The 22775-nt window shown below is 42.2% G+C and overlaps 1 protein-coding gene across 1 annotated transcript in view; it reads left to right on the top strand.

Moving 5' to 3' along the window:
* LOC148025738 (DNA repair protein RadA-like protein) overlaps positions 1-22775 on the top strand; it is a 216311-nt gene that overhangs the window by 33751 nt on the left and 159785 nt on the right. Inside the window, exons 2-4 of the mRNA XM_087692964.1 lie at positions 8172-8227; positions 8312-8370; positions 9779-9850. Of these exons, the coding sequence (XP_087549090.1) occupies positions 8172-8227; positions 8312-8370; positions 9779-9850 (187 nt within the window). The remainder of the gene's footprint in view (positions 1-8171; positions 8228-8311; positions 8371-9778; positions 9851-22775) is intronic.

Below are 22775 nucleotides of genomic sequence, written 5' to 3'. Positions count from 1 at the left end.
GTTGATGTACTTGCAGCAATCTGCCCTCAGCCGCTGAAAACTTCACTCTGAGATCTGCCCCTCTTGCCTATTACAAATTTTTTAAAATGCTCTCTCTCTCTTTTGGGAATTTGTGCCCAAATTGTGATACATGGCATACATGTAACAATTTTCATGTTTAAACCTTCTGGTCTAAAGTTCTCCATGATCGGTGCAAATTTGATCTCGGTACAAACCAAAGAATTAATCCTTGTGTAAAAACGAAGATAATGATGCGAACAGATTTTGGGGTCCAAAAATAGTAACTCCCTAAATTTTAGGGATGGTGACCCTTGCGTTCCTCAAGTTGTTTTGAGTAACTCTTATCCTTGCAACCACGTCAAAAAGTGTAATGTGTCTCAGTTACGCTGACTTTTGTTACTGAGGCATTCTCACATGTGCATCTTCTATCTTGGCCAGACTCATTGTCCTGCACCATCTCTAGTGGCTAAGCATATAGTCCCAAACCACAGGCATTCTATTTTTCAGTGCCCATTCAATCCGGTCCCAAGGCTCAGACAAACCATTAGTCCAATTTGTCCCAATGGCTGCCTCTTTTGGGCATGCAAAGATCCTGGCTTAATCCAACTGAATTCTGGGGGGTAAAAAGCAACATCAACTAAAGAAAAGAAAAATAAAATATTTATAGAAGTAAATAAGGAAAGCAACTGCAAAAAGTATCACCACCTGGTGACAACAATTCAACTTCAAGTGCCTATAGACCTATAACTTGGTAAGTCTATTGAGAGTCAAACTAGCTAGCAAAGAGAAAAGCTTCAATATAGTGATAGAGATAAGGTACTTTGTTGTGCATTTCTCTATGGAGATCACTGAGGTTATGAGAGTTGGATGTTAAGGAGCACATGCAGTAGGGAATCCAAATATATGGATTTGGAGCTTGTAAAGAGCCTTCAGAGCTGAAGGTTATTTTGGGTAAGGATGATCTAGAGATGGAGAATGGGATTCCGTAGAGTTTGTTAAGGCAACAATACCTTAATATATGCAAGTGATTGTGTGAGTTCATGCTTATGCTAGTTTGAATTGCTTCCACATTTGTTGTGTTGGGACATGGTATGAGAGTAGTGTTGAAGGGCTAATCGATTGTGGGCAGACCGAAAGAGGAGATTTCAAGATAACAAAGGGCTGCATTTTCAGCATTTGAGGGCAAGTAGGAGTGTTGCATATGGACGCAAGGCTGAGATGAGTGGAGAAGCATGGAAAAGGAACGAAGTTCCTGATTTTTTGCGGGTTTTTGCTGTTCATGAAGGAGAAAAAGATTGCGTTTTCAGCCTTTTGCTGCAAATTCTGGGTTTCCATTGCCTCTGGTGGTTGAAATAGGTTCAGGATGAGTGAAGGAAGCCCTAGCAGCATAGAAATAAGGAATGGTTGTTCTAGCCATAGGAATGGCGTAACATGTTCCAAACCCTCCCAGGAGGTGAAACAACAAGGGAACATTCCTTGCCATTCCTAAGCTTGTTTTCGCTCGCTCCTTGCCATTCCTTGCCATTCCCTACCATTCTCTTTGTTGTTCCCTACTTGGAATAGTTGTTGCAAGCTTGCTGGCCAAAAATTAATGGTTTTTCCTTCTTGCTTGTGTCACTATCCTTCTATTACTTATTCATCCATCTCCATTACTTAATGTGCACCCACTAATATCTCGCTTTGTCTCTCTCTCTTTCTCAGGCTGAAGACTCAAATGGTGAACACAAGTCACAAGCCAATCACGAGTCTATGCAAGGTTCATATTCAATGCATCATCAACTCTTGCAAATCACAATCAAATTTCAGTTCTGTCCTCAATGCCAAGGTAATCACCCATTTGTATCTTCTAATTTCAAGGGAGATTGGGGAGCTATGGGGGTATTTGAGTCAAATTGGATCATTGAGGGTTATTGGGGCAATTAGAGGGGTATTTGGGGCATCTAGGAATTTATGGCATTTTGGGAGCATTGAGAGCAATTTGGGGCAATTTCGGGACATTCAAGGCAATTTGGGCAATTTGTAGCATTGTTTTCCATTCTAGGTAACTATGCCTAGCAGGCTGCATTTTCAGAGTGAAAGGGGGACTGCCCTTGTTTCTGTGCAGGCTATTTAGGTGACAATGTCTTTTGAGCTTAATGTGAAGTTTTACGCTATTATGGACCGTAAGGTCCTTGTATTACTGGCTTTTCTTTAAGATTACAAACACGATGGGGAGAAATATGGCATATGGTGGATAATGATGCTTACCATCTTGGAGTCCTATGATTTGGTAGAGTTCATGACCAAGGCCATAGATTTTCCTGCAACTGGTGATTTATCCAAACTTTCTTCTAATGAGAATGTTGAGTTGGTGAAGGTACATGCACATTGGGACAAGCTGAATGCCCACATCCAATTGTTTCTCTTTCTCTTATGTATACTGGTTGTGATAGCCCACATTAAGCATTTGACAATTACTCAAGAGATATGGTTGGAATTGGATTAGTTATGCAATTTGATGATTGTGATGAGGTGGGTGTCTTTGGAGGTATAGATGTAGACGTTGAACCTGTCCAAGCCTGCTTCCATGTGGGAGCATGCCAATAAGCTTTGGCATTTGCAAATGCAGATCTAGAAGGTAGGAAAGGCATTTACCTTAGAGGACATGGTGTAACTCTTCTCTTGCATTCATTGCCTCAATTTAGTGCATTTTAATGGCTTGAATTGGATCCAATTATACAATTGGATGACTGTGATGAAGCATGTGTCTTTGGAGGTATAGATGCGGACGTCGAACATGTCCAAGTTCACTTCCATGTGGAAGCATGTCAATAAGTTTTGGCATTTGTAAATGTAGGTCCAAAATGGAAGGAAGGTGATTCCTCAAAGAACATGGCGTAACTCTTCTCTCGTAGTTGTCACTCCCACTTAGTGCATTCTACTTTGCCTTGATTGCTTCAGGGCAGACAGACCTTAAGTGGAAGGAGTTGGTTCTAATGGTCTTGGGTTAGGAGGAACAACTCAAAGGAAAAAATGCTCCCAAGATGGAGACATTGACATGTGAATCTTCTGAATAGAAGGGAAAGAAAAACAAGAAGAAGAAGGACGAGAAGACCAAGCAAGACAAAGCCAAGGAGTCTACTTGTCACATTTGTGGCAAGACAGGTCATTGGAAGAAGGATTACCTCAACAAGGACAAGAAGGACACCAACAAGGAGAAATCTAAGACGGACTCAGGAGCAGTGGATGCTCCTTCATTAGTCGCCTTTCTTCATTGTAGATGATTGAGGATTCAACACCAATGGCTTTTGATGTAGTAATGATTGCCCCACAACCTCGTGAGTGGATTGTGGATAGTGGCGCTTCCCACCACATGACTCCTTCTATAGATGGTATTGCTTGTATGTGTTAGATGCATGGGCAAATTCTCATTGGTGGTAGCTCTTTAGTCCCTATTAAAGGCAAAGGTGATATTCAACCAATTCCAATGGGCATAGTGGTGCTCGTACATCAAGGTTCTGTATGTGCTAGGTTTGGGATATCATCTACTTTCATGAGCGAGATTTGTCCACTTGGCCTTGTGGTGGGGATTGATAAGGACTCCTTGATGGAGATTTGAGACATATTCTTTGTGCAAGTCATGAGGAGAATGGAGTCTACAAGATGCGGACTTCATTGGTTTCTCTCTCTGTTCTTCTCTCTTCTTAGATATAGATTGAGCTCTGGCATGCTCGATTCGGCCACCTGAACTACAAGTACCTTAGGAAGGCAGCTTGTGGACAGCTTGCTTGTGGGTTGTTGAAGATTGGGGTGAGCTGCCCACCATGTGTGTCTTGGATTCGTGGCAAGTAGGATAATGCGATTCTCAACAAGGTTTTGTGAAGGGCAAAGAAGCCCTTGGAGCTTGTTTCAACGGACTTATGTGGACCGATGAGGATGGAATCCCTCAAGGGGAGTTTGTATTCTATGCTCATTGTTGATGACTTTAGCAGGACAATATCAGGGTATTTCTTGGAGTTGAAGTTTGAAGCATTCTCATGTTTCAAAGGATTGGTTGATCTTCGAGGAGAATAGGTCTAGTAGGAAACTCAAGACCTTGCAATCTAAAAGAGGAGGGGATTTTGTCTCAATTGAGCTAGCCAAGTTTTGTATAGATCATGGCATTCACTAGGAGTTTACGAACACAAACACACCTCAAGAAAATGGTATATTGGAGCGGAAGAATTGGAGTGTGATCGAGATGGCGTGGACTATGATGGAGCATTGGTAAACACTGCAATGTCTATGGGCTGAGGTAGTGGTCACTACTGTTCGCATCCTTAATTGGTCACCTATATCGATTGTGGATGGTATGACATCTTTTGAGGCTTACTTAAGTAAAAGAAAAACGGACGCGTCTTATTTTTCAATATTCGGGTGTGATGTCTATGTTTACATCCCAAAATTGCTTTGCATAGAATCCCATATTCCATGCTAGGTTGAAGCTCATTGACATACATTACCATTCCATTCAAGAGAAGATCTTGGATGAGACTATTGATGTGGTATATTGTAAGATGGAGGATAACTTGGCAGACTTATTTATGAAGGCTCTTTCTCAAGTTGTTCTTTGACAACACTCTAGATGTAACCAGCCTTCCTTCCGTGGATGGGTGGTAAATTCCTGATTACAACTTAATTATAGCAGCAAACAATTAATGCAAATCTGAAAATACGAATTTACCTACTGATCTTGGACAATGCACACACCCGATTGGCCCCAAAATTGGCACCCCTTTCAGTATTTCTTTAGCTTTATTGAAGAAGAAGCTGATTTACGATGGGATTCTCCCAATCTCTTTTGGTATTCCAACTCCCCTTGCTGTGATGAATCGCCAGCAAGTCTTTAATCAGATTTGCCCCTTGATTCGGGCAATCAATTAGCCTTCACCCGCTTTGATGGAGATGGAAAATGCCCCAAATTCAATTATTTGTTGGTCCCTCCACTTGAATAGGCTAAAAACAGCTTCAGCCTTGTTGAATCCAAGTATGGCACACTTTCCGAGGTTGTTGCTAAACCCTAATCTTTGCTGCATATTAGGGTTTACAGCAGAGAAATCTGAAATTTCTCAGCTTCCAAGGGTCCAAATGCTGAGATCTTCGGAGCAAGACTGGAAAATGGTTGGAGGATGAGACGGAAAATTGTAGACTGAAAGTTGTAGAAAATGGTCCTCATTCGATTCTTGAACTCGTCATCAAATTCCTCTTCACTTTGCTGGTGATCAGCCTCCTTATGCCGTGAAGGGCTTGCATCTTGCCCAACAACAACATTTTCAGCTTGCTGTCCATGGTCTCAGCCTTGTCCAAGGTCAGGCATTGCATTTCCTTCATTCCCATGTGAACGTTCATACTGAGAGGCATCATCATTGCTTGAATCCATCTCATTGTATGAAGACATATTGCTGTAATTTCTCAGCTGAGAGTAAAAATCAGCACTAGAACAAAGCTTTGGCTTGCAATCAGGTGCCTCGGGCTCACCAAATCAAGGGATTGAGTGGTATCCCGGCAATGGAACCATGTAACCGGCCTTTCTTCCATGGATGGGTGGTAAATTCCTGATTAGAACTTAATTTTGGCAGCAAACAATTAACACAAATCTGAAAATACAAATTTACCTCTTGATCTTGGACAATGTACACCTGATCGGCCCCAAAATTGGCGCCCCTTTCGGTATTTCTTTAGCTTTATTGAAGAAGAAGTTGATTTACAATGGGATTCTCCCAATCCCTTTCGGTATTCCAACACCCCTTGCTGTGATGAATCACCAGCAAGTCTTTAATCAGATTTGCCCCTTGATTTAGGCAATCAATTGGCCACCGCTTTGATGGAGATGGAAAATGCCACAAATTCAATTTTTTGTTGGTCCCTTCACTTGAATAGGTTGAAAACAGCTTCAGCTCGGTTGAATCCAAGTTTGACATGCTTTCAATTTTTTGGCACGCTTCCCGAGGTTGCTGCTAAACCCTAATTTCTGCTGCAGATTAGGGTTTACAACAGAGAAATCTGAAATTTCTCAGCCTCCAAGGGTCCAAATGCTGAGATCTTCGGAGCAAGACAGGAAAATGGTTGGGAGATTTAGACGAAAAGTTGTAGAGAGAGAATATTCAGAGTTTTGTCACGAAGAATGACTGTAAATCAGATAAGTGTAGCTGCTGCCCTACCTCAAGAGCATGTAGATGCTAGGAACTGAAGAAAATCAGTCATTTACTGCTGTTCGTTTTCTCAACAGCTTGTAGATGCAGTCTCCTGTTGTTTATTGGTTTTCTTGTGCCCTTGGCAGCCTCAAAAGGTCCTCCAATGGCTGCAAATCAGATCAACAACCTCTCCTCTATCTCTCTTGCAAGCTGAATTTATAGAAATGCTTCTCTCCAGCCTCTAAAGATGTTTTTCAGTTTTGCATGGGCATTTTTGACAAGTGGTAACCTTCTCAAATGGTTTTTCTAGCATTTTTCGTAATTAAATATTAATTTTTAGTCTTTGATTATACTGAAAATTAATCTAATAATTATTTCGGTGCCTTGAAAAATAATCTGATTGGCCAATAATTAAATTGGCTAGGCAACTATCGTTTCCGAGTGTGATTACGCCATGTTTGACCATCAGATTGGCGTTAGGTATCATTAAACGCCACTTCTCTAGTGTCACCAATTAACACTTATGGCGAAATGGATGATCTAGGCCAACAATTGGCACCAGATACCACCAAGTACCTGTGCGACATAACTTATAGCAACTTTTGCCTTTGACATCCCGTGATTTCTTCGGGTCCCGGGCTGGTTAATTTACTTTAACCCCAGTTGCACCTCACATGTGCATTATTTACTTAATTTTGTGATTAGAAATTAATCCACATGTTAAGTGAGGTTTCAAAAATACATGTCCTCATGACACTAGATCCCTCAGCATTATGCCGCATCTAGGATTTGGGAGGCGGTGCTAGTGATTTGGTCACTCATGGATGGGCACATGCATTGTATAGGCATTTTAGGGCAGATCCATGTATTTTTGAGAAGGTCTGATAGTATGATGTAGTTGTGAGCTTGTTTTGAGCATTTCTGGGCAGGTCAGGCAGTATCAGGACAGGCCAGACAATTTGCACAGGCTGCCACATGGCAGGCAGGATTTATGCAGCATATTTTAATTGTTTCCTCTTGTTACAGTCGACCAGGCTGATTGGTTGGTCAATTTCAGCTGACTTGGTATTTTTTGGCATTTATTTCCTGCTATCTATTGACCCACCCTCCCTGGTCACAGTTATTCAGATTGTGTCTTTGCAGGTGGAGAGACTCTGGTTGGCATATTTCCACAGCCTATTGTACATGTCTGCTGCCTCATTCATCATTCATTCACTGCAGATTTCTGCATTCTTCAGTGTCTTTCTTTCTCTCCTCCATAGAGACATGACACAGGGAATAGGGCCGGGGATGCCAAACCTAGGGAACAGGGACGTGGGAATGGGAGCAGCATTAAAAAGTTAAAATTAATTTAAAAATATTTTTCATTCATAATTCATGTGGAGTACTAAAACCAAGGTATATAATCCACAATGACAAATTAATATTTGAATCAATTCGTGTGGTGCTGTGGGTAGAGCCAAGACAGGCACATGAGTGAGAGACAGGCTGGCCGCATGCAATGTTGGCGGGAGACGGGCGCGTGATTCGGCAGGTAGTAAACCGTGGCAGTTGACTAGGCACTCTACAGGTAAGTTCTGTGCCATGTGGCATTCCTGTCAGGGGTCCTGACAGGGAATGTCCCACCCAAGAGGGAGACGATTTGGAATGGATTTCAGTCTGAAATGGCATTTCAGCATCCCGGGGGGACTGTTTCGACCGTTCCCTATCACTATGCTGTCCTCTTCTCTCTATGTTCCTCTCTTTCTTTCAGCCTGGTCATACGCTTCTGCATTCCGCTGGTGTCTTCTCTGCTTGTTATGTGGATGTAGGAAACTTGCCGTGGCACCTTAAGTAGGGCCCCGTGTCAATGCATTGAATTTAAACTCTTTTGAAGGTTCAAACTCATAAATGCAAAATTTAGCAATGCACTTCATTTTTCAAACTGTCTGTTACAACTTTGTCAATCTCAGTCTTTTTTCTGCACAAGCATGGATGGGGTGTGAATAGCTTGCACTTTGCCTTGTGGCTGCTCTACAGACTCGGAGCTACTGGCATGGAAATTGCAAGGGTTTTGGGTGGGGGTCTTGTGCCAGGTGTGGATTCATATGTTGAGCTTTCAATTTCAAACAATTCAAATGTATCCCCTCAATTTAGATCTCACTGTTGCATTGTTTCAGGGTCTCTCATACTAGTCGGAGGTGATCCTGGTGTCGGAAAAAGTACACTTCTTTTACAGGTTTGTATACAGATAGTATTTTAATGCATTTGTAAAGAATGCAGCAAAAATATGAATCCAAACTAACAGAGCTTTTGGTTGAGTGTGAGCACTTAAAAGTAGCAACATGAAGTCTCTAATCAGTTTGTGCATGTTTACAATCTGCACTACATCTGAAGCTGATAAATACGGATGCTTTTGAATTGAGATTTAAAGCTGATTGCTCTGACAAAATTTCAATCTTATAATTTTACTTGCCTTCCAAAACAAATTTGATAGCTTTTTCTAGAATGAGGTGTGAGAATTGGATATTTTCCTAAGAATCACTATGTTTGAAAAAGTACCATCAGAGGCATGAGGGTTGGATTTTCTCTTGCAGAAGCTGCTTGCTTTGAAAAAGTACCATCGATCTTCTCATGTTTGTGGTTTAAATTGTCCTCTTGGATTGTCTACTCAAACAGAACTAGCATGTAACATGTGTAAGGATATGAGTTGTTCTAACATGTTGTTTCATGATCGACAGAAGTCAATAAACATGATTTCATGTATTGATGGCAGGCTGACTAGTTTAAGGAATGCATTTTGTATTCAGACTGCATTCCCTCATTTCAAACTGATATAAACTCTTTCAAGGGGCAAAAATTGAAGTTGAGTCTGTGCATTTGTACTCCAATTAGCTCACCATCTTTATGCAAATTACATACTGTGGAATTTGCATTTATTGTTGGCAAGGCATATGACAAATCACTACATAGCAGCAGTTTCAACCCCTAGTCTTATGCTAATTGTCAGCCATCCCTCTCTCAAAGGCCATGGTATCTGTGAACTTTAGTCTGTATGCCAAAGCATAGCAATGCTTAGTGAAGATCACATATACTCAAAGTGGTTCTGATGAGCTTATGTTCTGCATTCAAGCTCCCATTTTTATGAAATTTGGAAAATTCCCGTTTCGCAAGATAAATGATTCCAATCCATGCCAAGGTGCTTGTTGTTATTCAAAGTGGATCGGATGACTATCTGCCAAGTAACCTTTTATTCTGGGGCTTATCATGGTGCACAACTCACGAGTTAAGGTTTTATTTCTTGCTTGAAACTAAGTTTTTCCATTGTTTTGCTAATTAGAATACTCCTTTTGTCTACAGGACATAATTTTATAAGTGCTTCTTTGTAATCTGTAAAGTATACAGTGAGGCATTGTTTCTTTGCATGTACAAATGCTTCTGAAGATCCTATCTCAGCTGATTGGTCTTAATGTGCCTAGTCTCAATACATTTATTTGGTTTGGTTTCTGTGCCCTTGGTAGTTAAAAAATAGTCCTTAAAAGGATTGAAACGTTTTTCTGAGGGTCAGCATTTTACTTCAGAGTGGCTTATGTGGGAACATAACAGGCTAATCTTTGACATATTGATTTCCTTGATCACATGAGCAGGTTTGTAGCATTCTTGCAGGGGGATGTGAATTCTATGAGGCAGCTCCTGTCCTCTATGTTTCAGGTGAAGAGGTAAGGTTTATTTGTAAAGAGTTGAAACTCCAAACTTGCTGGCATTCTGTCTAACACAATGGGTTTTTTCTTTCTGATGGAAATTTTATACGTTAATGACTCAAGGCATTGGGCCCATTCTGTAACCAGACTTCATCTCTTTGATAATTTGCATTACATCCCTGTTGCATTATCGACTTGATTTTATTCCTATTCCTCAATCATGGTAAGTGTTCACTAAGTATCCTAAAAAAGAAAGATGTTTTCTTGAGAAGTGTGAAAACAGCCAGGGAGTAAGGGCTCCTTCACACATGGAAAGGGCTGGTAGGATGGCACTTAGAAGTTAACATGTATCTTTGCTATTAAGCGTGGTATTCATTAGAAGTGAAAATATGAAAGGAGAATTGTGAGAAGTAAATTGACGAGATTTTTCACAAGAAAATGAGAAAAAGGGATTCTAGCATTCAGTTACTTAAAGCCTCTTTACATGAACAAAGGATAGCATGATAGGTGTTCTTGCTAAATCAAGCAGCAAAGCTTCTACTATGGTTGGTGCAGCCTACAACTTAGCATGTTTTGTAGATCCCCTGTTTTGCCTCTCTCCTTCATATTGTTCTCATGATCAACTTATGTTTACTTTCCTACCTCAACCTTTTTCTAATGTTTCTATAAGAGTAGAAAAATACTTTTTCCTACTGTCCAAGAAAATCTTATTAAACCACCCTGTCTGAAAAACCAAGTTATGAACATGGGAAAGGGTTAATCTCCTGGAATAGCTTCTCTCAAGGGAGAAAACTTATTCAATGGGTTCAATGAATATTTATTTTAGATTTGTCTACAGCCAAGACATATAAGGTAGTGTGTGGAAAGATACTGCTCAGAGTTTCAGGTGGCTAGGAATGCTGTTTTTTTGTCTCCTCCTTGTGCTGCCTTGGAGCATGCCTGTGAAAGTAACTTTGAGGTGTAGGTAGCCCAATTATCTATGGCCTGCTTGCTTTTAGCTACCTACATCATGCAGACCATTGACCTGTTTGCTTTTAGCTACCTACATCATGCAGACCATTGAGTTCTTGAGAATTCAGGAGTTTGAATCACCCTCAATTGGTGATTTGGAACTACATTTGACAGAGTCGTGGTGCATCTCCCTCTGAGGCCTTTAAGTCTTTGTCTTACCATGTCCAAAATCTCTAAACAAAATCTTTCCTGAGAGAGATGTGGTATTGGCCCTAAGGCATGGCTATTGTTTCACTAAATTGGTTGAAGAGTGAGGGCAATCTCCTTGTCTCCTCAATAAGTCGTAGGTAACTGTGAACGAGGGCTAGAGAGGCTCTGCAAATGCATGTAGCCTTGATCAAATAAAATCCATCCCATGCTAGCCCCCCAAGGTTCTTTATTCTAATTGCAGTATAGTTACTTTGATTTAGAGATAGGAAACTTCTTCCAAGTCTCCTCTTTTAGAAGCAGACTTGAAACTAGAAGCTTCCTCTTTTAGAAGCAGGCTTGAAACTAGAAGCTTCACTAATAATGCTTTGCTCTGGTAGTCAAGAGCAATGATGCCTAGTCCCCCCTTTGAACTCAGCTGAATGATGACATCCTGTACAACCTTGGCCTGTGTTGGGCTTCTATCCCTTCCTCACCGAATGAAGGGTGCTCCACTTGGCACGGAAGATCTAAGAAAGCCCAATAGGGAGTGATGTACCTTATTGTTGGTAAAAGGACTTGGCTGGTGATCACTACTGCAAGAGAGAGTCTGCTATGATGCTACTGTTGGTAAAAGTACTTGGCTGGCATTTACCACTGCAAGAGAGTCTGCAAGAGAGAGTCTGCTATGATATAATATTTTTTGTCCTATGGTGTGAGAGTCCATGCAAAAGCAATAGTGCAACCCAGAGAGAAAGAGAGAGCACAGCGAATGTACACAAATGAATATAAAACTTGGAATAATGAAGAATAGAAGGGTTTGGCTCTTGCACGAATGCCAAATGGAGGGCAGGATAACGATGGTTCTGTACGGAGGAAAGACATTTGATGACGAGGAAGAGGGGGGAGAATGCAGAAAACACAGGTGGCTGGAAGGAGAACAGTGCGACAGCATTGGAGAAGACCACAATCAGCAAGATGAAGAGCGTGGAAGTGATGATGAGGAGAAGGCCCATAAATAGTGGCAGAAACCAGATATGGTGGATCGGCTCCAAATGAAGGTCGGCCTAAAAAAGCCGTGTGGTGGCCCTCTAAATGGTAGGCAGGCCTCACAAACCAAATGGAGTCTAGACAGATCCTAGTGGCCTAATGAGGCAGAGCAGGATGCTCATAACAATGCCATGTTCCATCTAGTGTGCCAGGGATGTACACTACTGAGAAGAGGAAAGGGACTGATGGACAAAAACAATTCTAGAGCTCCAAACATCGACTGTTGACTCAAAACGCTCACAACTAGGAGATGAACACAAAGAGATGAAAAGACGTGGCTAGCAACAACCCCTTTGAGATCTTGGGTGAGACTGAAGCCCAAAGGAGCAAGATGATGGAGCACTAGAGGGCAAAAGCTCGTCGAAGAGGAAACTCAAAAATTGCAGTTTGTCTTTGAAGAAAGCTGCGAAAGGCTGCAATGGGCGTAGGGTAGCAGAGGAACCAATGTTGATATTGTTTGTTGAAGATGGGATTGAGTCAAGGAGTACGACCCTCTCCCGACAAGAAAATCCAAGGAAATGGGTGGCCTGAAAATGTGCAAGGGAACAAAGAAGCCTTTGAAGGGTCACACAAGAGAGAGGGTATTCAAGTGGAAATGGACGAGTTGAATTATTGACCTTACCAAATGACGATAGCGAGGAGGTATCGAAAGCATTGAAACACCCTTCTGCAATGGACAGACATCAATGACCAAAGGGCGTGGGGATGGTTATGCAAGCAACGAGGAAGGGTGGCTTGAAGTAGGAAAAGACATTGTAAAGATGGAAAACCTTGAAAGGATTCCTCAAGTTTTGGGAGATCTCCCTTTGAAACTGAAAGAAAGGCTAGAGAATCTATAGCTATGCCAAAATCCCCTCTTAAAGAGGTAGGAGGTTTGAGGGAACCACCAGAGAAGATGGTTGGGGATTGGATGGAGCCTATGGCAGGGATGTATGAAAGGTAGCTTGTAAAGAACTAATGGAGCAATAGGAGATGTCAGGGAGGACCTCCTTAGAAGGAGTAGAGTAAGGGAATGGAGCCAATAAGACCCATGGTCTCGATAACATGTCCAAATGATGACCTCTAAGGTAGGATCCTCTATAGTGACTGCATGCTCGGTGAGGAGGATAACTAGGTATTGCGATTGGTAAGGCCATAAATGAAGAGGAGATTAAAGCTTTGCCTAGGTGATGGAAGGGTGTGTCTTCTAGCACTTTTCCTCAAGATGTGTGGTCTTTTCACCATAAAGACACTAGTAAAAGCCTTGGACTTGACCGCTTGTCAAGATTCGAGAGTGTGATGATGACTTTGATTTGATTTTTGCCTTTTTTCATCTTGTTCTTTTGACCTTTCCCACATGAGCTAGCTGCGAAAGCACACTTAAAATACAAGTGCTGATGCAGATGTATGAAAAACGTATAATTTCTATAGTATGATATCCTATTTCAGACTTTACCACCCTTTTTTCCTGGGGGGGAGGCATTGTGAAAAAAATTGAAAAAAACATGAAAATTTGATGATTTATAAAAAAAGGTGACATTTGCTTGTTGATAGCATCGTGTGACAGTTGCTTGCCATCATTGCTTTAATCGTGTCTCGACTCGAATGATTGGAAATCAAAATATGAATGGAGTGTCTGTGAATCTAAAGTTATTGAAATAATGAACTAAGTTTCATTCAGCTTGTTACTACTCAATTTGGTATAAAATACTAGATTTAAATGCAATTTTATTGTTTTTAAAATGAAAACTAGGGTAAAGTATGATTCAGCCCTAGTGCCCAATCCATACTCCAATCATACTTTCATACCCATCTAAGTATGATGTATGATTGCCATATGAAAAACTATGAACCTAATTGATCTTATGCCATCGGTTTCCTTGGTCCTCTTGTTCCAAAATAACAAGATCCAATTTCTCCTACATAGTGATTGTCAAGAATGACTAACAAAAGAAGGCTTTGATATCATGTCAAGATATACGACGGTGCCGAGAGACAAAAGGGTTTGCGAGGAGAAACAATGTGTGTATAACAAACACGAAGATAGAAGTGAAAGTTAGAAACACAAGAACACAATGATGATGCATTGAATCATGCTATGAGAAGAAACATTGATATATCGGAGCCGAAGTTTAGAAGATGATTGCATTGTCTTGTCGGAATCGGGCGGCAGCACTTGTGAGGAATCTGCCCAGTGAAGGGAGCGAAATGCAATCCTTCGATCAATGGGCTATGAAAGTAATCACTGAAAGGTGAAGGACGTTTGTTGAGGGAGCAAATTGCAATCCTTTGATGCCGTTTAGATGAGGAAGATGATCACGAGCTGTGGAGGGAGTAAAGTGCAGTCCTTAGATGCCGGAAAGATGGCCTGGCTGCAAAATGCAAATGTTGGAGTGTGTTGGAGGTGTCAAATGCAAGGAGAGTAGTCTAGGTGCTGACACTAGGTACTACATGATGACCCGGGATATGCAAGTTCTCCCAGGTTGCAAAACACAAATACTTGGGGCTAGATGAGCTAATGCTAGGCATGAGGAAGCTAACGCCAAGCAGGAGAGAGTGTCGGGAAGTATATTGATGATGATACCGCTTATAGAGAGCCAAACGCAAGAATGACTTTTGCCTAAAGGGAGAAAAAGCTGACGCCTAGTGTGAATGCTGATGCCAGACCGAGAGAAACTCCAAAACACAAAGCTTGATGTTGTGGAACAAGGCACTTGAAGCAGAGGATGAAGATGGAGTAGGCAGCCATGAACCATGAACCACAATGTCGTTGGAAGGGGTATAATGGCAGCCGAAGGGTTGGGGAGAGAAGGGAAGGGTGTTTGATGAAGAAGGATGAGTGGTGAATAATGATCGAAGAAGGTGAAGAATGAAAGAAGCGACGGCCTATTTATAGGCATAAGCTATCTAGGGCGGTGCACCATTGTGTGGGCATCCACTGAAAAAGAGATCAAAATGTGGACACTAGCCCTTTTTGGGACCGTCAGTACGAAACCCTAACTGAAATGTGTACACTGAAGATGTGGTTTCTCAACAGTGGTGTCCCGCACACAAGAGGTGAGAAGATTGATGTAAAAGACATCATACTTGGGTGAGGGTAGGTTTGACCAATGAGTCCTCATACTATAGTCTTCCAAAGGAACGCCAACTTATCTTGAATCTCCTCCATCTTGTTCATGTGATCATTTATGGTGGGGGAATCTGAGTTGGACAATTGCATCTTGAGGGTCATCCCATGTTCAAAGGTCTTCACTTGATTGAGCTATGATAGATGGGTAAAATCTGAGAGGCTCCATGAATAGGACGAATGGGTACGAGAATCACATTGTTGTCGTTTAAGAAGTATAATTGGGCACAAGAATTGAGCCGATCCCAAATAGCAATCGAATTTGTGGAAAAACTTATCCTGGTGTCCATAGTGGACCTTGGAATGAGGAGAGAGACAAACTCCCAAAGGTTGAGATTATTGAGGATGGCTTCAACTTGTTATAGCTCCAAAGACAAAAGTTGGTTCCATCCAGCTTTTGGGCATTGAGAAGATTGGCGAGGACAAGCACTTGAATAGAGGATGCCACGAGGGAGAGACAAGAATAGATCTCTCTGAAGGGGAAAGTGAAGGGGAATGTGATGGGGAAAAGGTGGACAATCTTCAGGATCTACCTCTCGATCCTATTGATCCAACTGATCCCAACAATCTACCATGATGATATTCTTGTAAGAAAAGAAAGGAGGTTTGGGTTGTTGAAGGATGTGCTCGTCGGGATTGGGGCCTCCAAGCTGAGAGAGGAATAGCAGGTTGAAGATCAGCAGTTGTAAACACATATAGGGTAGCCGATTCTGTGTAGGGAGAACATGTTGTTGGCCATGAACCACTATTTGTGGCTTGCAGGAGCTCATGTGCAGAAGAGCACGGACAAGCTTGAAAGGGGCAAGAAAGGAGAAAGTGCAGCAAGGCAAGAAAGTGTATCAATCTCTCATAGGTGCAATGCACTTGACTATTCTTTCTTCTTATCGTGTTGCACAACTAGTCACTGGGGTCATCTTCACGAGCTGTGATGTGCAAGTTGATGATGAGGCTACTTGTGAGCCTTTTTGGATTGCTCTTCAAGAGGGTGGGCTCTATATGCTTATGGCCCTTAGCTTACATGGGTTTGTCTTTGTTCTTTGGACATATATTACTTTATTTAGTTTATTGAGTCATTCGTGCACTTTAGATTTTTGTACTTTGAGGTTTCTTAAGTTTCTCTCTTTCAACTTCCACTGTATTCAATATTTTCTACCCTTGGGGTGGTACTTGCCCTCTTTGTTATGAGTGTTTCTTTAGGGCTCTCAAGACGTTTCGGTTGTGTTTTCCCTCATCGTTTTGGTCTCAAAAGAACATTTTGTTCCAAGTATCCATCCACCTCCATATAGAACTTACACCGCACAACATATAGAATCTGAGCAAGGAGTAGAGAACACATAGCAAATATGAGAAGAATAAAAACTACTATAATTTCAATCAAATTGATACAAAGATGGCTTTGTCCATCTATGTGCTTCCATTGTGAGGCTTAGACGGTGATCCAAACAGATGGTAGGCAAAGAGCTTAAGGGTAGCTGGAAGAACTCTGACTGGGTGAAAGATAGTTTGACAATGGCTTTGGAGGGGTATTTCTTTTATAGCCTAGGAAGGTAGTCTAGTTAGCCAGTTCGACCATATTATGAACCTTCCCTAGTCGACCAGGGAATATTCCCTTTACTGTTAGGCCGGGGGTATTGCCCTTGGACCCCCTTCAAGGGAGCCGTTGGCCCCCTTGAGGACCCCTAGCTAGGGACCACTTTTGCGGCCCTTGAAACCCAAAATAGGAGTCCTTGATAACTTCCACACCCTATAACTTGATGCATTGTGCCTCGAGGTTCTACTAGCATAACTACTCTATCTAATCCAAATGCTAGGTCCATGAAGGCCATCTTTTTGCCATCTAGTCACCTAGACCTCATTTGACATATAATTCAGAACCCAACCAATGTTTGTGCTCACATATGGCTTGTCCTCATAATGGGGGCCCTACAACCTAGAGCACCATGAAACATTGGTGGCACCTGACGAGGGTGGGGCACTGAGCATATCTGATGCTCTAGACCTGGCGGTGGCAATAACACTACTCTTTTGGGGTTCCTTGTAGCTCCAATTCTTGTATCCCTCCTTTGCATCGTATCCCGAAACAGCGTTTTGGGGCTGCCGAAAATAGAAACGATGATACGCTGTTTTGGCGTCTTGTGGCAAAAATGGGCAGTGGGTTATCCAGGGAAAAAACAGCCTTTGTTTTGCATTTTTCGCCAGCATTCTCCGGCGCGTTCAAACTTTGTCTCTTGCACTCTAGCTCTCTACCTCTTGCAGCCTCCTCCTCTTCCTTCTTTCTTCTTCTTCTTCTTATTCCCTTTCCAAATTCCGATTTCCTATTATCTAGTCATGGCACTGGATCCATATTGGATGCATGTCACTTCAATGAAGGGATACGAGGTCTTTGATGGATCAAAGAAGTGGTGGTGCAACTATTATGGATTGGAGAAATCAGGGAGCATAATGCACGTGAAAGGCTGATTGCATTCCAATTTCTTATTACCTAGTCATGGCGCGGGATCCATATTGGATGCATGTTACTCCAATCAAGGGATACGAGGTTTCCGATGGATCAAAGAAGTGGTGGTGTAACTATTGTGGATTGGAGAAATCAGGGAGCGTTATGCGCATAGTTGTTAGATATGAAAGGTACGATACGGTATGGTATGATAAAATACGGTACTAAATGGTACCCTAAGATTTTCTAAGGTACGGTATAATATTAGAAAAAAAAATAACTTGATTATTTTGGACCAAAGATAATAGAATAGATATTTCAAGTCTAAATAGCAATGCTATTAGAGGATATAAGATGAGTACTTGAGGGTAATATGCCAAAACCTAATGCTGCATGCGCAACATATGCTACTGCTACCTACAACTTATAACTACATAGATGGGAGTGGAAACATCATACATACATGATTATACAAATAGGAGAAGTGTGGGCTCAAGAGAGAGAAGGTTGAGGGAAATTGTTTGAATCTCAAATAACCTAATCTCATGGGAGAATCATATTAATATAAGGAGCATTTAGCTTGTCTCGAAGTGCAGTTCGAATGGGAAACATGTATCCATTAAGTTGGTACCTTATGGTACTAATACGTAAGGTACAATACCTAAAGTATGGTATAGTATCAAACCTTTCGTATGTGGTACTAGTGCAACGAGAGAGAGGAAGAGACCGGGGGGGGAGAGAGAGAGAGAGAGAGAGAGAGAGAGAGAGAGAGAGAGAGAGAGAGAGAGAGAGAGAGAGAGAGAGTTAGGGGAGAAATAAGAAAGAAAGAAGAAAAAAAAAAGAAAGGAGTAAGAAAGAAAAAAGGTTGTAGACTTAAAGGAGAGTAGCTAAAAGGTGCCTCTTTTTTTGTACTAAATCGTACGGATACGTACTGTACCGTATGGATCAGTCTGTACTACGTACCGAGACAACCTTGGTAACGCACGTGAAAGACCACTTGCATGTGCTCCCAACAAAGACATCGGGCCTTGTGTAGATGTGCCGGTAGAAGTAATGATAAGTCTCTATCTTTAGCATCGGAAGCGTATGGATATTAAGCTAGAAGAGGATGACTCCTCTTATGCAACACCACATCCAACTAATGAAGCACAAGTGGGACAAGGAGAGGCTAGTAGGCCTAGTGGCTTGTAACGTGCTCGCCTATCGGCTGTCCAGGCACGTTTTTAGTGGTCCATCGAGAGACGAATCTAAGCGACGTTGCTCGGCACTCCCATGGAACGTTATGGCATTTGTCGCCTAGGGTTTCTTGAGTCCGCCTCTTGCAACAGAACGTTTGCGGCCGAACCCACTGGGATTGACCTGAATTTTAGGGTTCCTAGTGGTCACGGTCTCTTGACAACATTCTGGTGTGGGATTCTGGACATCCTACTTTACGCAGAGATACCTAAGCTGAAGCAGATCCATGCCGTACTTGGTTCAAAGAGAATGGGAAACGAGACAGATGCGCTACTCAACCTCTCTAGCCGAAGGGCATAGTCTCAGTGTGGTTCTCTAAAACGACATGAATCGGGGTTCTAACCTAACACTTGCTAAGGGTCGGTTGCCAGTAAAACCTTGTGAGAAGCCTCCCAGTTTTCTGGGACCACCTTGTTGTAAGACAGATGTGTCGGGGATTCCGCCCATCCACTTCCCTCAATAGGCGTTCTTTAGTTATTTAATTAGGTTCTAACACAATTATGTGTGACATTTAAAATCAGCCTCCTTAATTAAACCTTTTAGGGAACAAGATTTTGCTCACGTAATTTATAGCACTAACACGAAAACGAAGCAAGCAGTTGTTTTTGACAAGTTCAAACAAGTTTCTTAACTTGTCTTCAAGTTAATCTTTGTTTCTTGCCCATACAGGAGAAATTATATTTCCCTTCTGCCCTGCAGAAGTAACTTGCCCAAATCACATGGCACCGCAATTTCCATTTTTCATCTAGAATAGGATCTTCCAACGCCACAGACATTGGGGTCACAGAAGTCTGCAACTCCATTTCGGACTTGGCAAGGGGTGTCCAGAGCTCCACCTGCCCCACAAGTTGCCTAGGAGTGAAACATTATTTCCATGGTTGACATTTTCACCACTCGACCTTTGGCCCACGAATCGGGTAGTGCCCTTTTCGAGTTTATCCGCGGTGCGATCATGGAGGTGATCCACCCGTGCAAAGAACCTTTCCTTAATTAAATCATTTAGGAATCAAGCACAGTCAAGGTAGTTAGCCCTCATGCCATCTTTCAAGAAAACATTCCTTTCCATGGCAATTTGTCATCACAGACCCCTGCCATGAATTTACCATCAATCACAAGCATTTGGAATAATCATCCAAATGACAATCCAACAATTAGATGAACGTAAAAGCATTTAGGATGTTGTTAGATCAACCAACAAAACCAATTGCAATTTTCCAACAATGCAAGAATAGATGCGATAACATTTTCATCCGCCACTTAGGTGTAGATGCGCTTATCATATATGGATGAGTGCAATTTTCTTTTTCATAGTTTTAACTCTTGCACTTGAATATGCATCCTACAATTATGAAGATGGTATTTATCCCTTTCAATGACCTATTCTCTTGCGGCATAGTACGAGACCTAATGTATCTCATGCGAGAATCAAAGCAAGCATCTAACAACTTGGAAATGTATTACTTATATCCGGTACCATAGTTGTATTAAGAGTGATACCCTCGCCCGAAGCTTTGTTGTTGGCTGTGGGATATCCACCCGCATGCGACATTCTTCACTTGGGGGCCATTATCTGCAAGTAGATTCAAGGGTTAAAGAAGAAGGAATGAATTTGAGATGGGAGAGCGTAAGAGAAGATGGCTTAGTCGAAGACCGAGATAGGGGAAATTGAGCTAAGTCTCTCCCTTGTAGCCTCTCGGGGTAACTCCTCTCTCTCTCTCTCTCTCACAGTGGGTTAGGAGATCAACACCTAAATTCACATACGGTTCTCAGGAGCTGGAATATGTGGATTCTTATACATACCTAGGAGTCTCATTTACAGGGCCCACCTTTTCTATGCGAGAGGCAGCACACTAGACTGACTCACGGATACACAATACTAGGTGGTTTGGAGAGGATGTGCTCGCAGGTGCAATTTCAAGAACCCCGCACCAAGCTATGGCTCTTCGATACACTGATTACATCCACACTACTTTTTGGAGTACAGATATGGGGGCCTAGTCTTGACCACCATAGCAGATCAGGGCGCACTTATGATGGATGGAGGTCGATGGAGAAACCCCTAGTGTCCATGATATCCAAGATGATCAGATGTAGGGCCTCAGTGCCACATTAGATCATCAGAGCCGATCTAGCAACTACAACGATTGTGGTAGAGGCCCTCATGCGATCAGTCGCATACATATATAGCCTATGGGACTTACCCAGACACAGATATGCACGGTTGGCTGTTGAGTCCTCCAAGCAGCTTGCTAGAGAGGGTGATACTTCATGTTGGTATGCATAGATGTCGGCCTAGTTTGAGCTCCATGGCTTTAGCATGGACAAGGTATCCCCCCTTCCAGTACTCCCTTGATGCACCATCTCTTGATCTGAGCAGGTTAGAGATCCACAAGATCATCAGGATGGATCTTACCCAGTTGGATATTAGGTGGATATGGTTGATGCCAGGGTAGGAGCTAGGGACAAAGATGGCTTTCTACCGCGTGCATTTCCTTCATACTACAGATGATGGATTTATTGTTCACTTGAGATACATGGAGACCCACCTTTCCCATGGGATCAGATGTACTATTAGCCAATTGCGCACCTCCTCACATAAACTAGAGATTGAGACCGGCAGATATAGATTCATCCCACCAAAGGAGCGCATATGCCAGATATGCCAATTAGAGCTAGAGACAGAGGAGCATTATATTTGCCATTGCCTTACGCATTATGAGCTATGTGGTCGTTTCCACTCTCTCTTTAGAGACAGATTTTGACCACTATCCAAAGTCATGGATTTTACCGATCAGTGATGCCTTAGCCTCTTTCTTCTTGAGATACGACGGCTTCGTGACATGCGCCTCAGGAATACAACTGCTCTAGGACATCGAGGCCCTTCATAGAGGCAGACTTCATTGCAAAGGAGACTCAGAAGACTTCAATACAGTTATAGCCACAGTCCACACGAGAGCCTCTCTCACCGCTGCAGTCCACACACAGACAAGGAGTATTGATTGATCGAGCTGTTCAGCTTAGTCGATCCGGACGTCCTAGGTCTCGGCACAGACACTGACGACACCTTCATAGGCCGATACAGGGGATTATTGCTAGGGCTAGAGCTAGGTCCTCCATACCCACATGAGATTGTACCATTTGGAGCCCATGTTACTAGATTAAGCTCTATGTTTTACACATAGCTATAGTTAGTTTCCTTTCTTATTTTGCTTTGTGCTACATACATATTTTGCCCTGACAATTGTACCATCATACACATGATTGTAACTCATGGTCTCTTAGGTCATTTTGGCCTTTTGTAGACGTTAATATATCATTTCATTTCTCTCTCTTTCTCTCTCTCTCTCAAGCTCCTTGTCGCAATCTCTTGGAGGGGTATCCTTCTATTGAAGTGAGCGATGCGGAGTGGCAATACAATGTCCTGCGATGAAAATGTCAGGTAGAGAGCAAAACGTGAGCAAGAGTAGAGAGTGAGAGTCAGAGAGAGAGATGCACGATGTTCTTGGGTACAATTTGTTGTGTGTACCTCTTTAGGTTTTAGATAGATATATATGAAAGTACAAATGTGCTAAGGGTGTGTTCACCCTCGTGCACATATAAAAGGCATGATGGCCCTTTATTCCCAACAACGTTCCACCTAAAGGCAATGTGCCTTAAGAGGAGAAAATAATCAGCTAAGTCTAGGTATGTACAAAGCTGAAATACATATACCTATCCAACTTCCATCATCTATTGGCAATGAGCAAACCGCTCTGCTGGAAGACCCTTTGTGAGAAGATTTGGAGGATTATCATTTGTATGCACTTTGACAAGCTCAATGCTCTTGCTGTCAAGTACATCTCTAATGAAGTGATACTTCACTTGGATCTGCTATGATGTGCCCCTAATGCAAAGCATTGGAAGATTTACTTGATGCATTGTTTTTCTGATTCATTTCTTCCATGAGTAGAGCTCTCTCTACATCAGCATACAAAAGC

The sequence above is a fragment of the Lygodium microphyllum genome, chromosome 14, assembly GCF_053477565.2.
Source record: "Lygodium microphyllum isolate KBCC chromosome 14, Lygodium_microphyllum_v1.1.10, whole genome shotgun sequence".
NCBI lineage: Eukaryota > Viridiplantae > Streptophyta > Polypodiopsida > Schizaeales > Lygodiaceae > Lygodium > Lygodium microphyllum.
This window is presented reverse-complemented; position numbering and strand designations above follow the sequence as displayed.